The following is a 17,853-nucleotide window of genomic DNA, read 5'->3' as shown; positions in this document are numbered from 1 at the left end:
TCACAGCTTTCTCCTTAACATATACTCTGTCTCTTATTGCTTTTTTCCATCATCTAAAAGATGAATGTTAAGTGAAGGGATCTCAGACCCCTCAGAATGATGCATTCAACAGGTTGACATTGTAGTACACCTCCGTATTTGTTTAAAACCTTACTGTGGGAAGCAGCAGGATGTCAGGACCCAGTGCTTTATCATGTCATCTCAGCCGTATAGTTTGGTGTCCTTCACATACACTAAGCTTCTTGCTTCACTGTATTGTAATCTCAATAATCATATCTCATAAAACATCCAAATTCATTGCTAAAAGGTGAGGGCAGGCATTTTGGTTAATCTGCTCTTATGCATGTAAGGTATTAAGAGTCTCACAGTGTGATAAGAGTTTAGGGTTCTTGTAAGGAAAGAATATTCACACAGTCATATCAGATTTGCCCTTTTTGTCTTTTTCATAACCATGGCTTTTCGTCTTACCTGGAGAGTTGGAGCATTAAGTCACACTAAAACAGTTTGTAAAGAATTTCTCCTGAGACATATCTATAAAGAAAACAATGATCATTTATTACTTTTTTTTTGCTGTATACACAACTTTCTTACTTTCTGTCCTTCAGTACTGTGAAAATATAAAACCATTATTTATCTTAGAAGGAAAATCTATTGAAAACAAAACTTCAGGGAGGGCAAAAAAAGAGAAAAATATTAATAGGAGTATAAGTGTTCTTTATTGTTATTGTGACCAAATATAATATAATTCTTTGGATATGAATGTCACATATAATCATCACTGTGTGGTACAATGCAAATGAACCTTGGTGCATTTGCCCTATAGATCCATTGGTTGCGTGAAAGCTGCCACTCTAGTTCGGACCAAAAAAAGTCCAGTTGGACTCTGGTGCCGTTTTATGGAAGTGATTTGTATGAACAGTCTTACTTTGCATTGGGTTGACCATATTCAGTTATTACCCGTGAACTCTTTGTGACAGAAAATATAAACAGAGCTAAAATGATTAGTCCTGTAATGTCACCAACAAAAATAAAAGTTACTTAGCTAGTACAGTGAAATTCACTCTTATTGCCAGACAGTTAAACTAAATGTACACGCTTAAAATTCAAAACATAGTGTGTGTTTTCCTTTGAGATGTAAGTTGTGAAACTAATGAGCAGGCATGTCACACAGTTGAGACTCAGCCCTAATGAGACAAAAAGAATCTTCTTACGTGTTTGTTTTTTCGCTGTATTTTAGTCACGCTCTCTTTCAGTCGTGTCAGATCTCTCTCACAAACCACCTCGTCGACCACCGCCACCCTCCGCACACCTCACAGACTTATTGGTCATTGCCGTACACACACCACATGTGAACAGATCTCTGTACAAAAAATCCCTAATTATCAATCAGGATTTTTCTATGAAGTCTCCCCATGGGAGCTTGGTGCAGGTGTCTCTACCTCTGTAGGGCACAAAGCCTTTCAGGCGGCTCCGGTCCCAGAGGGCCTACAATCAATGAGCGCGCTGCTTGTTTGTGCTGTAATGGCCCATTTAGAATACAACCGTCACAGCTGCCTGGACAAAGCACGGCTTGTTTGTTTGTATGTGCTTGTTCACTATCTTCTCTTCTTTTTTACCCCTTCCTTTTTTTTGCCCATTGCCTTGTGTAAAGACTTTTTTTCCCCTCATTCCTCTACCTGTCTGTTGTATGTACGATCGATCTGTTTGTGTCAGCTCCCTTAATGGTCCCATCGTTTGGCAGCTTCGTTAATACGCTGGGCGTAATTGCCATTTTGTGTGCAACAAAAAAGAGGTGGAATTAAAATGAGCTCAGGTCTCCCAAATTGTTTTGCTGAGGTGATTGCTGAAAGGTTTTTATTGTGTATATGTGTCTGTGTGTGTGTGTGTGTGTGTTTCAAATCGATTGGTAGCCCTGGGAGCGTTCTCCTACCTGCTCAAGGTGGGGATTAGTGAGAAACTCATCTAATCACTTTAAGCTGTGGAGACTCACTTTGGCTTTTCCATTGTTTTGCTGCCGTTAAATGGACAGAGCGCTCAGTCCGCTGTGGTAGATACAATCGCAGACTTTTATGAGTAGAGAGAATGACAATGAGGCGGAGAGGAGCGGAGATGTTACCGAGCAAAGACACTCAAGTTTGGAGAAAAGAAAAACTTTGTGCTCTTGATCAGAAAGCGCTTTTACTAAAGTAAAGCTGCAGATAAATGCCTAGCTGAAGGGCGTATTGTAGAAAATCCATGCCAGTCTACGTTTACTGAAGCCTGTGAACACTTTTGCTTCTTTTTGTTTTTCCCTTTGGCTGAAAACATTTCGTAATGAAAACGTGCGACAGTGAGGTCTTTGGATTGTCCTGAGCAGTGTTTTTGATAGGACATGTCTTCTCGTGAATATTTCCGGTTTAATTTTCCAAACACACTCATGCACTGTGAAAATCCCACTGTGAAATATAAAACCCCACAGACTACTCCATCTGCATTGGTAGACATGACCAGGCTAAGTGTTTGTATTTTGAATAAAATGACCCTTTAAAGTAAAGGCTCACACTTTTCTAATCTATTTTAAACATTACTTATAGACCCATAAGTACAGTGAAAGAATTATTGATTGCTCCTGTTCGTGAAGCTGAAGCTAACATGAGGGTTTAGCAGCCTGAGTTAAATCAAGAGGCTTTCAACATTTACAGTCTTTTTAGCACCGAATTCCTTCCTCTGGATTTAATTTCCCTTTAGTTTCGCTGGAATTAGTTAGAGATCCCTTCACAGCCGGTATGGACAGGAGAAATGACTGCAGTGACCAGTAACTCTTTCACCATGTATACATATGCTGAAGAAGGGGCACTTAAGCTATCAAATGTGGCACTGACCATGACACTGGAGGACTCACAAGAACAGGTTTGAGATCTCCTGATTTTTAGCCCCACATAAATCCAGAAAATACTCATCAAAGTGAGATTCAGTATTGGCATTGGCTAATATGTTTGGTTCAGGAAATCTGTTATGCACTGACTTCACTATTTCTTGATACTTGTTTTGCCTTCTCATGCCTTCTGAACACCACTTTAAGTAGGCTAAATCCCATTTTGGTTAAATGTTTAATTGATTTATCTTTTTTTTTTTTTGGAGTAGATGCCAGTGTTTCCTCAAAGTGTTTTCATCTTATCTTACAGTACCACCTTGTATTTCTTTTTTTTTTTTTTTTTTTTTAAATATGACTGATGTTCATGCTTTTTAATTTTTTTCTTTTTTTTAAATAATGGTGAGTTGCGGCTTTTTGAAGTGCACTGCGCTGTTTCACATCAAGGTCAATGTAGAGGCTGCATTGATTATTCTCATATCCAGGCTCTTCAGTGTCTCAGTAATGAATGCTTTTGGGAATGACTAGGTGTCGTGACACCTGATTTTAAAAGAAATATTGATGCTTCTTCACTTAAACTGATTAACTGCTCTTAATATTTAACATTTAATGATTATATTTAACAAAAACGTTGATTTAATAATACAAACCACTTTATATTTGACTCTTACCATTACGCACATTATGCATGCATGCATGCAAAAGGAGCCATATGCCCATTCATCATTCATGAAAAAGAATTAGATTCCCTCACTTACATGTAGTATGTAGGGTAGCAGAGCATAAAAGCCTTACACAGCAAATGGGATAAAAAGCACCAGTGGGAGTAAACTTGAGATTGAATTTTCACCAAAACTGAGAATTTCAAAAGAATGTCAAGCTTCTGCACATCAAAATTGGATTACCAAATTTAACTGTCCTTTTATATTAAAATAAAAAAATTTTAAAAGATGCATTTTCATGAGTAGGGACTGATACCAGACCCTTAGGTGCACGGGGAACCCTAAAGCAGACTGTAAAGAACAGTTTTTCCAACTCCAGACCATGAAGGTCATGTAGGCCAATTGAAATGAAATGTTATATCTGCTTTATTTAATGGAATAGTTTGACATTTTGGAAAAATGAGTTAGATGAGAAGATTGATACCACTCCTCTTGTCTGTCTGTTAAGCATGGAGACGGGTAGGTTAGCTCAGCATAAAGGCTGGAAACAGGGCGAAACAGCTAGCCTGGCTCTGTTCATATAAAGTAACCGTCAGTCAGCAGCAATACAAAACAATCATTACAGTGCTATAAATGGCAGTACCCCTGTTGTTTGACTTGAAAAAGAACAAGTGTTCCTTATATCTGTGGATTGCTCTATTCATTGCGTTCTTAGTTTTCTTTCAGTTTTCATAACTTTCCAGATAATTACATGGGAGCAGGGTAGAATAACATGGGAGCTCTAAGATTGTGGTTAGTGGCAGGGAGGGGGATGATGGAAGCCTGAAGCCTGTGGTTGTGAGCGTGATTGACGTCTTTCAACAATGTACTAGATTGCTTGAAAGTTGTAATTTTAGTGGAAACTAGCACATGCAAACCGCTTAGTCATAACTAAATTTATAATCAGAATTAAATTAAATTAGAGCAAAGGCAACAATTTAATTATTGTTAGAGCATGTAAAACACTGTAATTTTACTTCTGCTCCATCTCTTACATCTGTGTTCATTTCTCAGTGGTTTGGAAGACAAATACCACCTGTTGTCCTTAAAACTGTAGTTTATTTTGTAGCCTCATTTGATACAGGTCTTCACTTCATATCTAAACCTCCACATAGACTTTTGCTGCCTCCTGCCTTCTGCCTTCTGCCTCCCACCTCCCTTTGCTCCTCTGCGATTTTGGAGGCCATGTTGTAGTTCAGCAGACGATGTGCGCAGTCATCTCTTTAGACGGGCCCTGGGCAGAGACCGATGGGCACAGAGCGGCTGAACCCAATCAACCTATCGATCTCTGCTGGGTTACTTGGGTGAAGCTGGCCTGGTGCACATCCTCTGCTCCGGGCGAACGCTTCCCCTCCCCACCGTCTCCTTCCCCCTCATCGTCTCTCTTACTTTACACCGGTCGCCAGGTTGCCATGGAGACCAGTGGTCCCATTTCTCCTTTCTAAGTGCTTCTTTCAGTCAAGCTAGGAATCTCTCTCTCTCTCTCTTTTCTCTCAATTTTATATATCTGTCGATCTCTGTTGTTCTTGCTGTCTGTCGTCTTGTGCACTTTCACTTGTGCACAGATTGCATGTTATGTACACTTTGCATGCTTTGCTAATTTTGAGTTATTCTGTACATTCAGCAACTTCTTCAAAATGCACATGCACTTAAATGCCATCCTGTCTGTCCCTACGAGGGCACAGACAGATATCTTTATAAGTGCTTGTTAGACACTATCTAATATCCAGTCACTCCTGTGTGTGTGTATGTGTGTTTAAGTGTGTGTGTGTGTGTGTGTATGAGTGTGTGTGTCTTTTCCACATAGATCTCTTCGCTCTGGGAAACTAATGAGTGAGATATAGAGGGACTGAATGACAGGCTGTGTGCAATTCCTCACACACGCACACACACACACGCACGCACACACACACACACACACACACACACACACACACACATATCTGATTGGGTCACTGAGTGATGGTGTTATTAGTTTAATTGCGTAAATGAGATATAGCCAGTTGTACATCGTTTAAACATTCTCTTCCTAAATACATTAAAAGTAAGTCGACACCTGAACAAGGGATGTCAGCTGCCAAATATTACTGCCTTCACTCTTCTGGGAGGGTTTTACTTGAGATTTTGTAACCTGGCTGCAGGGATTTGCTCGGGTACATGATGTTGGCTGATAATGCCCAGCTCGCAGTCATTGTTCCAGTTCTTTCCAAAGGTGTTGGACGGGGTTAAGATCAGGGCTCTCGAATTCTTTCAGACCAAACTCTGACTTAATGGACCCTGCTTAGTGGGCAGGGGCACTGTCGTGTAGAGAGGATGTATCGTTCTGTGAAGTGTTATCACACAGTTGGAAGCGTAACCAGCAGAGTAGACCAGAATACACATGTACATGTGTTCTCCGAACACAGTCAGTAACCTGATTTCTTGTGTTCATGTAAGTGCAGCGATTGTGTGCTGTGGCTTCAAGTTTTAGTAGTAATGCTTTCAGACATTTACTGTATTGAAATGAAACCTTTAAGCTTGTGACTGCACCATGTCAACTACAGAAGCAGCATCACTTATATTATCTATCTTATCTCAGTGCTTTACTTTTCTTCATTTTCAAACTGAGAGTGCTTTTGATGCAGGTCCTGATGGAACAACAGTGTCGTGATTTTTTTTTTTGTTTTTAATGTATATTGAAACTGTAAATGGGTTATGTTTACACTCTTTTTCCATCGCCATTTCTCAACTTTCCCGAATCTAATATAAAAATAATATCCTGAAAAAATATCCTGCATTAGCACTTTATAGATTTTAGTTGTGCAAGGTGAGACAGATTGATTTACCTGCCCCATTGCCCCTCTCGCCACCTCTCTATCAGTTTCACCAAATCTATTGCAATCACACATAGACATACACACTCAGCAGCCCCCCACAACTACTCCAAATACTGCGCACCCTCGTAACCCTGCCAAGCGATACTATGCTGTTTAATTGCTCTCTCAAATCAAATCAATAACTGTGAGGTATGTGTGGGGGTTGGGGGGTGGGGGGCAAAAAATCAATTGTTGCAGCTTCACGGCCGAGTCAGAACAGGAGAAGGAGGAGTGGATTGAAGCGGTCCAGGAATCGATTGCTGAGACGCTCTCCGACTATGAAGTGGCAGAGAAGATCTGGTTCGACGAGGCCAACAGGAGCTGCGCCGACTGTCGCGCCCCACGGCCGGAGTGGGCGTCTGTCAATCTGGGTGTGGTCATCTGTAAGAAATGTGCAGGTAAGGGACACAGACATACTGCTTTACCCTTGGCTTCCTTTGGCTCTCTGAGGAGCACACACACACACACACACACACACACACGTGCTGGATATACAGACTTATACACATTGATAAACAACATACTGTAGATTCAGTCCACCAAGATAAACAATATACTACTTGTACAGATCCGCCCACGCATAGCTTTGAGTAAATGGCAGCAAGCAGCCCGTCAAAACACTCTTCATTTGTTCGCTTTGTAAAGCAGTGGTTCCCCACCCACGAGTATGGACTCACGAGTCTTTTCAAGACAAATCTGAGGAGCCGCTTTATAACAATCAAGAGAGGAAAAAAGTTCTGAGACTGTTACTTTAAGATTTACTTAATTGTGATTATTAATTCTTTGGTTGAACTGCTCACAGCTCACAGACATGCATATATGACCCGTGACAGGGAGTCATGAATAAGCGCTGCCTTGCTTTAAAGGGTCACAAGCCAAAGTGGTTGGGAACCAGTTGGAAAGACCAGCACACGCTATTTGCTCCTGTTAAATGTATGCAGAGAAATGAAAAGGAGAGACCATGCTGCATATGAAAAGTTGTGAGCAAGAGTCAAAAATATGCTAAAGTAAAAAAAAAAAAAAAAAAAGCATTTTATTACCTGATTCTTAGTCTGTATGTGTGGTCTGATGTTTGTTTGACAGTATGTACTCTGACCCAGAGGCTCTTTCGGAATAAGATCTCAGGTGATAAGCCACTTATGGGAGTTGGCGTCTGGCCTCTGGACTCTCTCTAATCTATTTGGCAATGCTGGATGGCTCAGATGAAATGACAACAAAGATTAAGCCACGGGCAAGAACTTGGGGAATCCCAAACTGCCTCTTGACCCGCTAAACATGATTAGAGCGAAGCAGCAGCCATGCTTGATGTGGAGGACTTTCTGGTTAGTGTGTAGTACTTTTTTTTTTTTTTTTTTTTCCTCATGCATACTCCCGTACGCTTCCTCTTCCCCCTCCAGATCTTTTTTTTTAAGCTTGAGATTTCTCCCAGAGTCATAAGTTTTAATGCGATTCTTCACCTCACCTCTGCAAAGCCCATGTAATTGGTACGCATCAGATATCCAACATCCCTTTTCAAACACCCTTAAATGATTTCATTTGCAGGGGTGTTTAATATTACATTTTTGTCGACGCGCTGGGGGAGAGAGAGAGAGAGAGAGAGAGAGAGGGTGAATATCTGCTACGAGGAAGCTGTCCTCACACTGTGCTCTCCTTAAATTAGGCGGTGGTCCATTTGGAATACCAATGACTGCTCACGCTTTTAATTAGCGCTCTCATGTCATGGACAATAAAGAGAAATGCTGAACAAGAGGAAGAGGAAAGAAGTAATGAGAAGGCTAATGGTAAAAATGATCCCAGACTGGCTTTCCTCTTTTCCTGCCAAGACGGAATGAATTTTAATAGTCTGTAGCTTCACCCTCTGATGTGGAGCAGTTTCATACTGTAATATTTTGTCTTTGTTTGCGTAGACTTGAAGGACTGTTAGGGACCATTATTTTCAGTCTTATTAAAAATACGATCATCTGTTTTTATTTTTAACATTAAAAAAACAGGTGAATCTGAAAACTCAATAATATTTTTTAAATTAATTCATTTATTTTTATTTATTCATTTATTTATTTTTTAATGTAGCACAAGCTCTCTGCACACTCGCGTTTTTTTTTCTAATTACTTTGAGAGACACAGCGTCCCACTCAGCTCTGCATTAGCGTTTTTCCCATTGTTTTTCTTTAGTTTATTAGAAAGTAAGAAAACACAAACAGTGTTTTTATGACTGAAGCATATTTTGAGCTGTCCTTGCCACAAGAGATTTGCAGGAACTGCCGTGGCATCTTGCAGCCATTCATGCAGATAATGAGTTTAAACTGAACCACTCCTTTAAGAAATAATCTGGGTACTATTTGGTAAAGATGAGTAACAACTAAAACACTTGGGAGCATTAATTGAATTTTTTTGTCCACTTGGGAGCAATGCAACGAAGTGCAAACACACCACTGACATACTGTATTATCACCTCATAAATTTGATATAGCTAGCTAAGAACTGGCTATTTACACATGCAACTGACAGAGAAACCTTAGCATTCATTTATAGCTCTGTTCCTGGTCACCCAATGAATTTAAGTCCAGTATTTAGTCTCTGTTGAGCTCTGTTCTGTTTTGAGCCCTGTCTTTAGTTTCTCCCACTATCCACTGCAGCTGCTAGAGAAAATTAAATTACTCCAAAGACTGGGAGGTCCCTCCTTACATGTAATTGCAATAAACTTTAAAACAGGATGCCACTTCTAGATATGTCTGCTAGCAGCAGTTGCCATGGAAACACAAAAATGCAGTGCTCATTGCTTTGCTTTGTTTCCTTTTGACTCATCATTGAGTGAGGGGGGGAAATACCTCATGTATGGAGCGGGTTGGAAAAGGGCTCCAGGACCTGTTGCTGGAGTGACTGGGAAAGTTTTTGATTGGAGGTGTAATTCTTGGCGGGTTGGGCAGTTTTTTTGTGAAAGCCATTTACAACAGGCTGTTAATATGGGAAGATCTCACCATGTACGCGGCGGCACGTGCGCATGCACACTTTTTTCGGCTTCATTACCCTTACACAAGTGAAAACGGTCCTGTGGTGCTGTATGGCTCTGTGTTTAGGGGCTTGGTTGTAGCACTGCAGCAGTCACCCAGAGTTAAATATTTTCATTCCTTCACAGGCAAAAGTGTGAGAATCTGGCTCTTTGGCTTTTATTTGTCAAGCTGGACTCATGTGGTCTCACAAGCCACGATTATCCCTTTGTTTTCAGTGTGACGTTTGGGATTGTAGAAGCCATATTTAAACTAATGTGCCCACACTTGACACTTTTAATGTGAACTCTTCCAGAAAAATATTTGCTTTAACCTCGGGGGAGAAGGGAATGCTGTTTTTTGTCGTCTCAAGGCTCAGCTGAAACATGTTTGATCAGTTGTAAACAAAAATATGCTAATAACCCCAGATTTTTATTTACTACAATTGAGCAACTTCTGAATCAGTCTAAACAGCAGAGTCAACTGCTCCTGGGTCTTTGTTAAAATGTTAAGAGATTCCTAAATTATTTTATTAGAAAATGAGAAAATTTGATCAGGCAGAGTACAACAAGAGTATTGTGTTTTTCTCCCGATAGAGACTTTTAATGTTTTTAACAAACTAGATTATTCAGAGCTTGTTGAAATAGTAACAGAATTAAAATCCTCCACCTACTGCTTGGATTCCATTTCAGCATACTCGCTTAAGGAGGTTGTGCATCACATTGCTCATATTTAACTGTGCTAGTAAAAGTCTTAAACGACTTCAGACATGTAGGTGATGTCTCCTCAATCAGAGTCCGTTATTTTATACAATAGGTGCTCTCTGGATTTGTGTCGAGATGGCCTTTAACATCTCATGGCCTCATGTTTTCATTCGCAGCTGCTCTACTTGAGCATTGGAGACCGTAATGAGATCATGCCAAATCTAAATCTAAAATTATCCGCCGTTACACACAGGACAATATTTCACATTCACACATACAGTGTGTTTGTGCCTAATGTATTATGCATGTATGCTCTGTCTTTGGCCATAAGCAACCCCAGAAGCCTCTCGTTCACCCAAATAAACAGGCCGACCAACAAACACAATGAATTACTCATGATTCATTAGCAATTAATGGCCCTCGTTCTGTGCTTTCATTTCCAATTAGGAGTGCTGAGGGGACTAAATATGTCTGTTGTGAGTGAGAGAATGAGCTTGCAGTCATGCTCTGTTTCTCCATCTTGTTACTGCCTGTTTATTGTTTATTCCATCACTGACATTTGGTGTGTGTTTGTGCACACGGAGGAGCTGTGTGTGCCTGTATGTACATCTTAATTTATTTTTTTTCATGTGAACTTTTTAGGAACTAAAAGTGTTGCCTGAAAGTCTTTTTGAATATGTTTAACTGAAGCCAAGGATTCATGAAATATACACTGTATGTGTGTTTGTGTATCTGTGCTATCACGCTGATGACTGTGTGTTCCTGTGTGCCAGGACAGCACCGCTCCCTCGGCCCGAGTATTTCAAAAGTGCGGAGCTTGAAGTTGGACAGCAGTATCTGGAGCAATGAGCTAGTGGAGGTTAGTGCAATTGTTTTTATTTGGGGCTTGACAGACGTTAATTTGAAATCCTACAAATGATTCTCACCTGACTTTTTTCTCTTGTGTATGTTTTTCAACCTGTCAGCTCTTCCTGGAGGTGGGGAACAAGAATGCTAACACTTTCTGGGCTGCTAACCTTCCCATGGAGGAGGACCTGCACCTTGGTGCTACGGCGGAGCAGCGTGCCACATTCATCCGCAGGAAGTACAGGGAGAGGAAGTACCGGAGGGTCCTGGAGGGCTTTCATGACCTGGAGCAGCTCAACCAGGTACAATTTCCATAAAGGCACTTGAGCAGAATTCACAACACTATAAATTGATGTTTTAGAAATTACGTTTTGAGGTATTCAGCCAATATTCTGCTAACATGGTCACATGTTAATTTTTGCAGTTTGCTGTTATTCATACATGAATACGTAGGAACTGTCTCTGTGCGCCGGTAATTCAGAATCACACTTGTCAGTGAAGTTCCAGTCGCAGTGCATTTCAGCTGCCAGCACCATAGTGTAAACATATCTCCCTTTTTTGGCTTTGAATGTGTTTTTCTATCTTCAATTAGAAAACTGTTTCCTATGAAGAGAGCAAGTTGAAGTTCACCAAGGAAGCAGTCATTAGTGGGCACCTACAATAGCCTCATCTGTACATCTAAGAAACACGGTACATGTCATACACCATTAGCTATATCCCCTGAACCTGAAATAGCCCATAGTTCCCTGACCTTTTGACGGCCAGTAAAACTGCTCTATAGGTCTAAAGATGCCAAAGGGAGCGTCTGATTGATCTCAGGTATAAGCAAGTTGGCGCTAAGGCCTTCTCTGCCAGTTTGTGGTTTAGGGTTTATTGCTGCGGCAAAAAAAATTGCCTCTAAAAAGAGGGTCTTAAAAGCAACGTGCGCTGAGCCTCTGAGTTTCCACCTGCGTCAGCATTTACGCAGATCAGGCCTTTTGTATTGTTTTCTAGAGCAGAAAGAGAGGAATGGAGATGTAGAGAGAAAAGAGGGAATGAGAGGGGAAAGTAAGGAAGAGATATACTAGCTAGCTAAGTGGAAAAGTGGATTAGGATCCACAACAGAAACGCTTGGGTTGGTTTTATTGCGGCTTTGCTGGCTTCTGAGTGTGTGTGTGTGTGTGCTGGTGGGGAGTGTGTAGTGTCTACATGCGTGTGAACATGTGTGCTGCTCCACTGGAGATGTGTGAATTTGCAGTTATAGTGGGAGTTTTTTTTTTGCAGGGTGGTGTAGGAGAGGAAGCGTGACAGACGCAGAGAGTGTGGCTGAATCCAAATGTCCACTCTCCAGACATAGGAACTGAGCCCTCGCAGACTTTTGTCGCACGTACAGTGACGTCTTCACTGTTTTCACGTTAAGCCTGTGAAGCTGCTGGACTGCACTGGTTGAAATGAGCTATGAGAGGGGACTTAAAGAGCTCATGTGTTTCCATGGAGATTAACTGAAACTCCTGACCCTGCAGCTCATTTCAGAGGATTTTTCTGAACAATTCTTGATGGAATTCATAAAGGCAACTTTTATATGAGATATGGAGGTCTGTTACATTACATAGAAGCCATAAAAGATATGGTTAGAATGTGCAGTAAAATGTTCCCTTTACATTAGCGGCCGAACACAATGTTATGTCGACATTAAAGCCTCAGCTGTGGATCCTCACGCCATAGATGGACAAAAGTAAACCTACAGATTATTACAAATCCAAATTCTTCAGCGTGTTCATATTCTGTGTGTGCAGATGAAACCTTGCTACATCAGTAGCAAGGTTTCACAGCAGAAATAAAAAAAAATCTTTATAAATAAATATTGTACATATCGATATTATTATTATTAGAATTAGGAACACTGGTAATTTTCTGAGCAAAATCTGGTGAAGTCGGACCCTTTGGAAATCCTGCTGAAAGTCCTCTTGAAGATCTAATGAATTGTTGATTTGGACAGCCCTGAGTGCTCACAGACTTCCTGGGAAGGCGTCCACCAAGTTCACAGTGTCTGCAAGAGCCATGAAGTCCAGACATTTGGATTCAGCCTGTAGCTGCCTAAAAAGGTTTGGCCAGTGGAGAAGTGTGTGTGTGTGTGTGTGTGTGTGTGTGTGAAAGAGAGGATGATGGGAAGAGAAAAAAGTGCAAGTGGGTGGTTGTGTTTGCTGTCTCTCTGTCTAGCCTGCCTTTATAAAGGGGACTCAACGGACTTGATAGGGATCAATGTGTCACAGAGGCATCATACACACCATGACTCAACACAGATGTGTGTATGTTTGCTAAAATAATAAACACTCTTCTAAAACAGGTCCGCAAATCTTAGCATAAAGCAATAAATCACAAGAAACCTAAAAAAACAAACAAAACAAAACAAAAAAAGTATTTTTAACAAACAAGGACACTGAGTCTAATCTCATTGGACACGTTGTTCCAGTTCTGTGTCACATTTACTTACTGTAACACAAGTATGAGTATGAAAAAAATAAAAGCTATATAAAACCCATTCCTTTGGGACTCTTCTCTTGAACAGAGACAATAATACTAGCAATTTCCTCATTGACATTCATGCAATTTTAAAATCATGCGATGGCATTTTAACAGGTTTTATGGGCCCTGGGGTCATGAAACTCACTCGACCCATACAGTAAATCACCGTTTTAAGTGTCAATTCAAGTAATGAAATAAAAATAAAAAGGCGGTGAAGTGATTTATACCTGTGTGCGTCAACCCTGTGTGCTTATTCTGTTAAGATGTTTTCGTTCTGCGTCCGCTTTCTTCATTTCATGCCCTCCCTCTATCCCTGCTCTCTCTGTTTCTTAGTCCCATGTTCCCCATTAGAAGCTCATATCCCAGTGACCTCCACAGAGTCTCCGCAGGCCACATGACCTAGAGAGGGGGGTGTCAAAGGACCCTCTTATATCATTACACACACTCACACACTAACACACATAAACCCCCTAGTGGCTGCAGTAATTGCTATGACACGGAAGGTCATTTCCAGAGACGATACAGAATAAGGCCAGGTTGCATGGGACTGTTTTGCCATAATCTGACCTCGTCTTGTGTGTGAGCACGTGTGAAAGAAAAAGACAAAGAGTGAATAAACGAATCATATCCACAAATTCATTTTCTGATATTTTCTGTTGAGGAGGATAAATTAATTTTTTGCAGAAACTGCGCACGTGAATGGAAATGAATAAATCTGTGAGCTTAGAACACACACACACATTTAAACATCTTCATCTCCGAGCAGGGCCTTTGTGTGGGTGGGCAGGTTATACTGACAGGTACTTTGTTTGAGTGTGTACTTTGCCTGTGTGTATATGTGCAGCCTCACCGTGCCTCACTTTCAGACGGATCTTGCTTGTTTGTGGCAGATCGATGCTGCTTACTGACTCGGTCCAAGTCCGATGAAAGGAGAGGTTGCTCGTTGAAATTCCGCTATTTGCCACTCGACTCCTCTGTTGATCCACTTTGTTGCGGGTCATCGTGCACAATGTCACATCAATTGACTGGACTGATAGGAAGAGACAGACGCAGAGAAAATGTTTTCCTCGGGCAGACTATATTCTTCTGACTCTTTTTTTCTCTGTTCTTTTTCTTAGCTGGCTCTTTGTGTGAAACAGGTGAATGTTTTTCACAGTTCATGTCTGTATGGCTAAACACTAAGTATTTAACTAAAGTTTTCTGTCCCTATTAAAGTAGGAATTGAACACCATGTATTTATAGAAGCAAAAGTTTAACAGGAGACCAAGTGTCTCCAGTCCATGACTGAAGGCTGTGCAGAGGTGCCTTAAAGCAACAGTTCCTTTAATGACCGCTTGATGCTGGCACTAAATGAGATTCAGTCTGTATTGAAGTCAAAGCTAAAGCACTTAGGGACTAAAGGGACTCGATGTATAGAAGATATACAGTACAGAGAAAATAGAAGTGACAGAGAGAATATAGCAGAATAGAAAGTAAGAATTTCAAAAATTTGAGGTCTTAATTGGGTATTTCTCTTCTTCCTGTCACTTGATAGTGATGTTTGAATGATTTTTGTTGATTGACACGTGCCTCAGCCTATCAAAGTCTGCATTTTTTTAATCTTTAAAGGGCCACTGCTGATTTTCCACAGAGAGATCAGTTTGTTTCTCATGCAGAGTACTGCTCAGCTTGTGAAAACAGAATTTTTTTCTGTCACTCTGGAGGAGCTTTCTAAAGTCTGGGCTGTAAATATTTGAGAGAAAACCTGCGTTAGAAACTGGGGACTTGGAGTTTGAAAGATGAGGGCATTTCACAGGGAGAGACGGTCTAATGACAGATTCTATTAAGCTGCATTATGGAAATTGCAGGATCCAAGCAAAAGTTGACATATCTTAGCTTTGAGGTGCTGATTTTGATCGTTCTTTACAAGTCTGTCTCTCGACTTTATGAAAGTGCCCCTCAAGTTGAAAACAAGACTATGAGACTAAGTTTATGTTGTAGTTTTTCATTTGTTTAAAATTGGAAATGACATACTGTATGATTATGGATACTTTAAAGTATATATTTTGTGCCAAGTTCAATACATTTTGAATGTTATGCGTCATAGGGTGTATGTTGCATGAAAGCTCTGAAGGCAAAAGTACACAAAGCAGTGTGTGTTCTCATACATTATAAGTATATATTTTAAAAAATGACTCATTCGTACATTCCTTCTTTCATTAATGGCTTGAATTGATAGTTTAACTGTGTGCAGTAAAAGTCTGTTCACACATTTCTTTGATGGATCATGCGTTGGATTGCGTGTCTTACTTTTCAGTTTCATGATATAGATGTCTTGCATACTTTTGTTTATTTCCATACAGCATATTCACAAAATGTGTTTCCCTTCTCCTCACTGTGCTCTACAGCTGTTATTCTGTTTACTTTATTGTTTTCGTGTCTTTATTCCTACATTTCTCTTCTCTGAAATTGTTAGTTTCATTATATTTAATATGGCCCATTTGTCCTGTTCTTATTTGCTATATTCCCTTTTTCACAGGGATTAGAGATTTAATGATTCCCGCAGGGAGTATTAAAGTTTGATCTTATTTTAACTTCTCTTTTGAGATCAGCGGGCGGAACTCAATTCTAAACTTTATATGGTTTTCTGATGCCTCTTTATAGACTCTTTGTCCTCTATCAACCTGGCATACACACATAGACACGCACAAAGCAGCACCAGGCTGTTCCTCCTACACAGAGAAGTGAGACCATGCTCACATTTCCAGATATTTTCACTGGTTCATCATCTGGGATGTGAAATTTTTCAAGGTATTAATCCAGCTATGGAAAGCTACTTAGAAATTCAATGAGCCGCGACTGCACTTACTCAGCCTTTTATTAGTCTATCACATCAGGAAGCGTTAAGTGACAGGTAGACTTGCACAAATAAGATTTGTGACCACTAAAAATCAGCCTCAAGAATCCGATTTACAACATCTCAAAGTACTTAATATACAGTAGTATCCCACATATACATTATTGAAGAATTTTATGAAAGTGGGCCAAGACAAGGCACAGTACAGAAAAAGTCTTCATGTGCTGTTTTATCTTGTTTTGTGTGTGCTCAGGCGCTGTGTGCAGCTGTGGTGTCACCGGACGTGCTGCAGACCATGGCTCTGGTCTTCAGTGGGGCAGATGTTATTTGTGCCACCGGAGATCCAGTGTGCTCCACCCCCTATCTCTTGGCTCAGCGTGCTGGACAGAAGCTACAGATGGAGTTTCTGCACCAGAACAAACTGTCTGGTAAGCAACTTTGGGTGCCTAGCCTGTCAAGCTGTCCGTTGTTTCCCAGCACATATGCACATTTCGGTTAACAGTGGAAGATTTAACATTTAAAATCCATGATGACTTTTCAGAAAGGTTGCACAGATGTAAAAAAAAAAAAAGGACTTTGTTGGCTGAAATGTCAACTATCAGGAGCAGCGTTTATCAGCTGCAGCTAGCTGGCTAATTTTGCTGACTCTGTGAGTTGGCTTAAAACTCAGTCTCCAGCTAAACCTAACCCACTTTTTATACACTCATTGGTTTATGTATTTCAGGGCAGAGATTTTTAACCTTAGCATTATAGTGCAGAATTATTACTTAATAGTTATAATATTATTTTGCTCTGACATAGTCCTGTTTACATATGTTTCACTTAAAGAGATGAAAGGATTCAAAGATGAGGACAGCTGATGAGTTTGGGACTCAGAACTCTGTCTCAGTTAACAAAGAAGCTTTGCCTTTAAATTTGAGTGTAAGGTGTGTGTTCACAGGTTTTCGTAAAGTAAGCTGTAACCCCACAAACAGCTTCTTACGGTTTTTCTTCTTTTGGTTTCAGTACCTTCCACCCTCTGTGGTTTGTTTTGTGCATCTGAGCGCATATTTTTTCATAATTACTGTACGTACTCATTAATTCAAGAACAAAGGATAAAAGAGTTGTAGTTAGAATACAGGAAAGTTTTCCATGGCCAGTGTTCAACCCAGGTGAGGTCCTGGACCACAGAGAGCTGCTGTGAAGCAGAATAACTCATACCTTCTCCTGGTCAGACCTAAAAAAAAAAAAAAAGAGAACTGACTGCTCATATAAATCTGTGAAACGGCCTTTAAACTACGTGTGCGAGTTGGACTTTTACAACCATCGGCGCCACATATATTCAGCCCATTGTCTTTATACTTTAACAAGCCAATCATGTTTAAAACTCACACTCACTGCTGTGCCGCCACATTTATAAAAGCACAGTGGGAGGTTTTTATTTTACTCTGCCGTGAATAGGAAATGAAGGTAGAAAAACCCATAAATTTGAAGCCAGTGAGTTGTAAGTTAAAAATTCTCTCTCTCTCTCTCTCTCTCTCTCTCTCTCTCTCTCTCTCTCTCTCTCTTTTTCTTTTCTGTATCTCTTT

At 40.4% G+C, this 17,853-nt stretch overlaps 1 protein-coding gene across 4 annotated transcripts in view; it reads left to right on the top strand.

Annotated features, from left to right (window-relative positions):
* Nucleotides 1-17,853, top strand: part of arap2 (ArfGAP with RhoGAP domain, ankyrin repeat and PH domain 2) — a 98,877-nt gene that overhangs the window by 35,522 nt on the left and 45,502 nt on the right. For all 4 annotated transcript variants that reach the window (XM_041031032.1, XM_041031031.1, XM_041031030.1 and 1 more), the window contains exons 11-14: nucleotides 6,606-6,805; nucleotides 10,872-10,957; nucleotides 11,064-11,246; nucleotides 16,539-16,713. In XM_041031032.1, the coding sequence (XP_040886966.1) occupies nucleotides 6,606-6,805; nucleotides 10,872-10,957; nucleotides 11,064-11,246; nucleotides 16,539-16,713 (644 nt within the window). The remainder of the gene's footprint in view (nucleotides 1-6,605; nucleotides 6,806-10,871; nucleotides 10,958-11,063; nucleotides 11,247-16,538; nucleotides 16,714-17,853) is intronic.

Source organism: Toxotes jaculatrix, chromosome 23, assembly GCF_017976425.1.
Source record: "Toxotes jaculatrix isolate fToxJac2 chromosome 23, fToxJac2.pri, whole genome shotgun sequence".
NCBI classification, from domain to species: domain Eukaryota; kingdom Metazoa; phylum Chordata; class Actinopteri; family Toxotidae; genus Toxotes; species Toxotes jaculatrix.
This window is presented reverse-complemented; position numbering and strand designations above follow the sequence as displayed.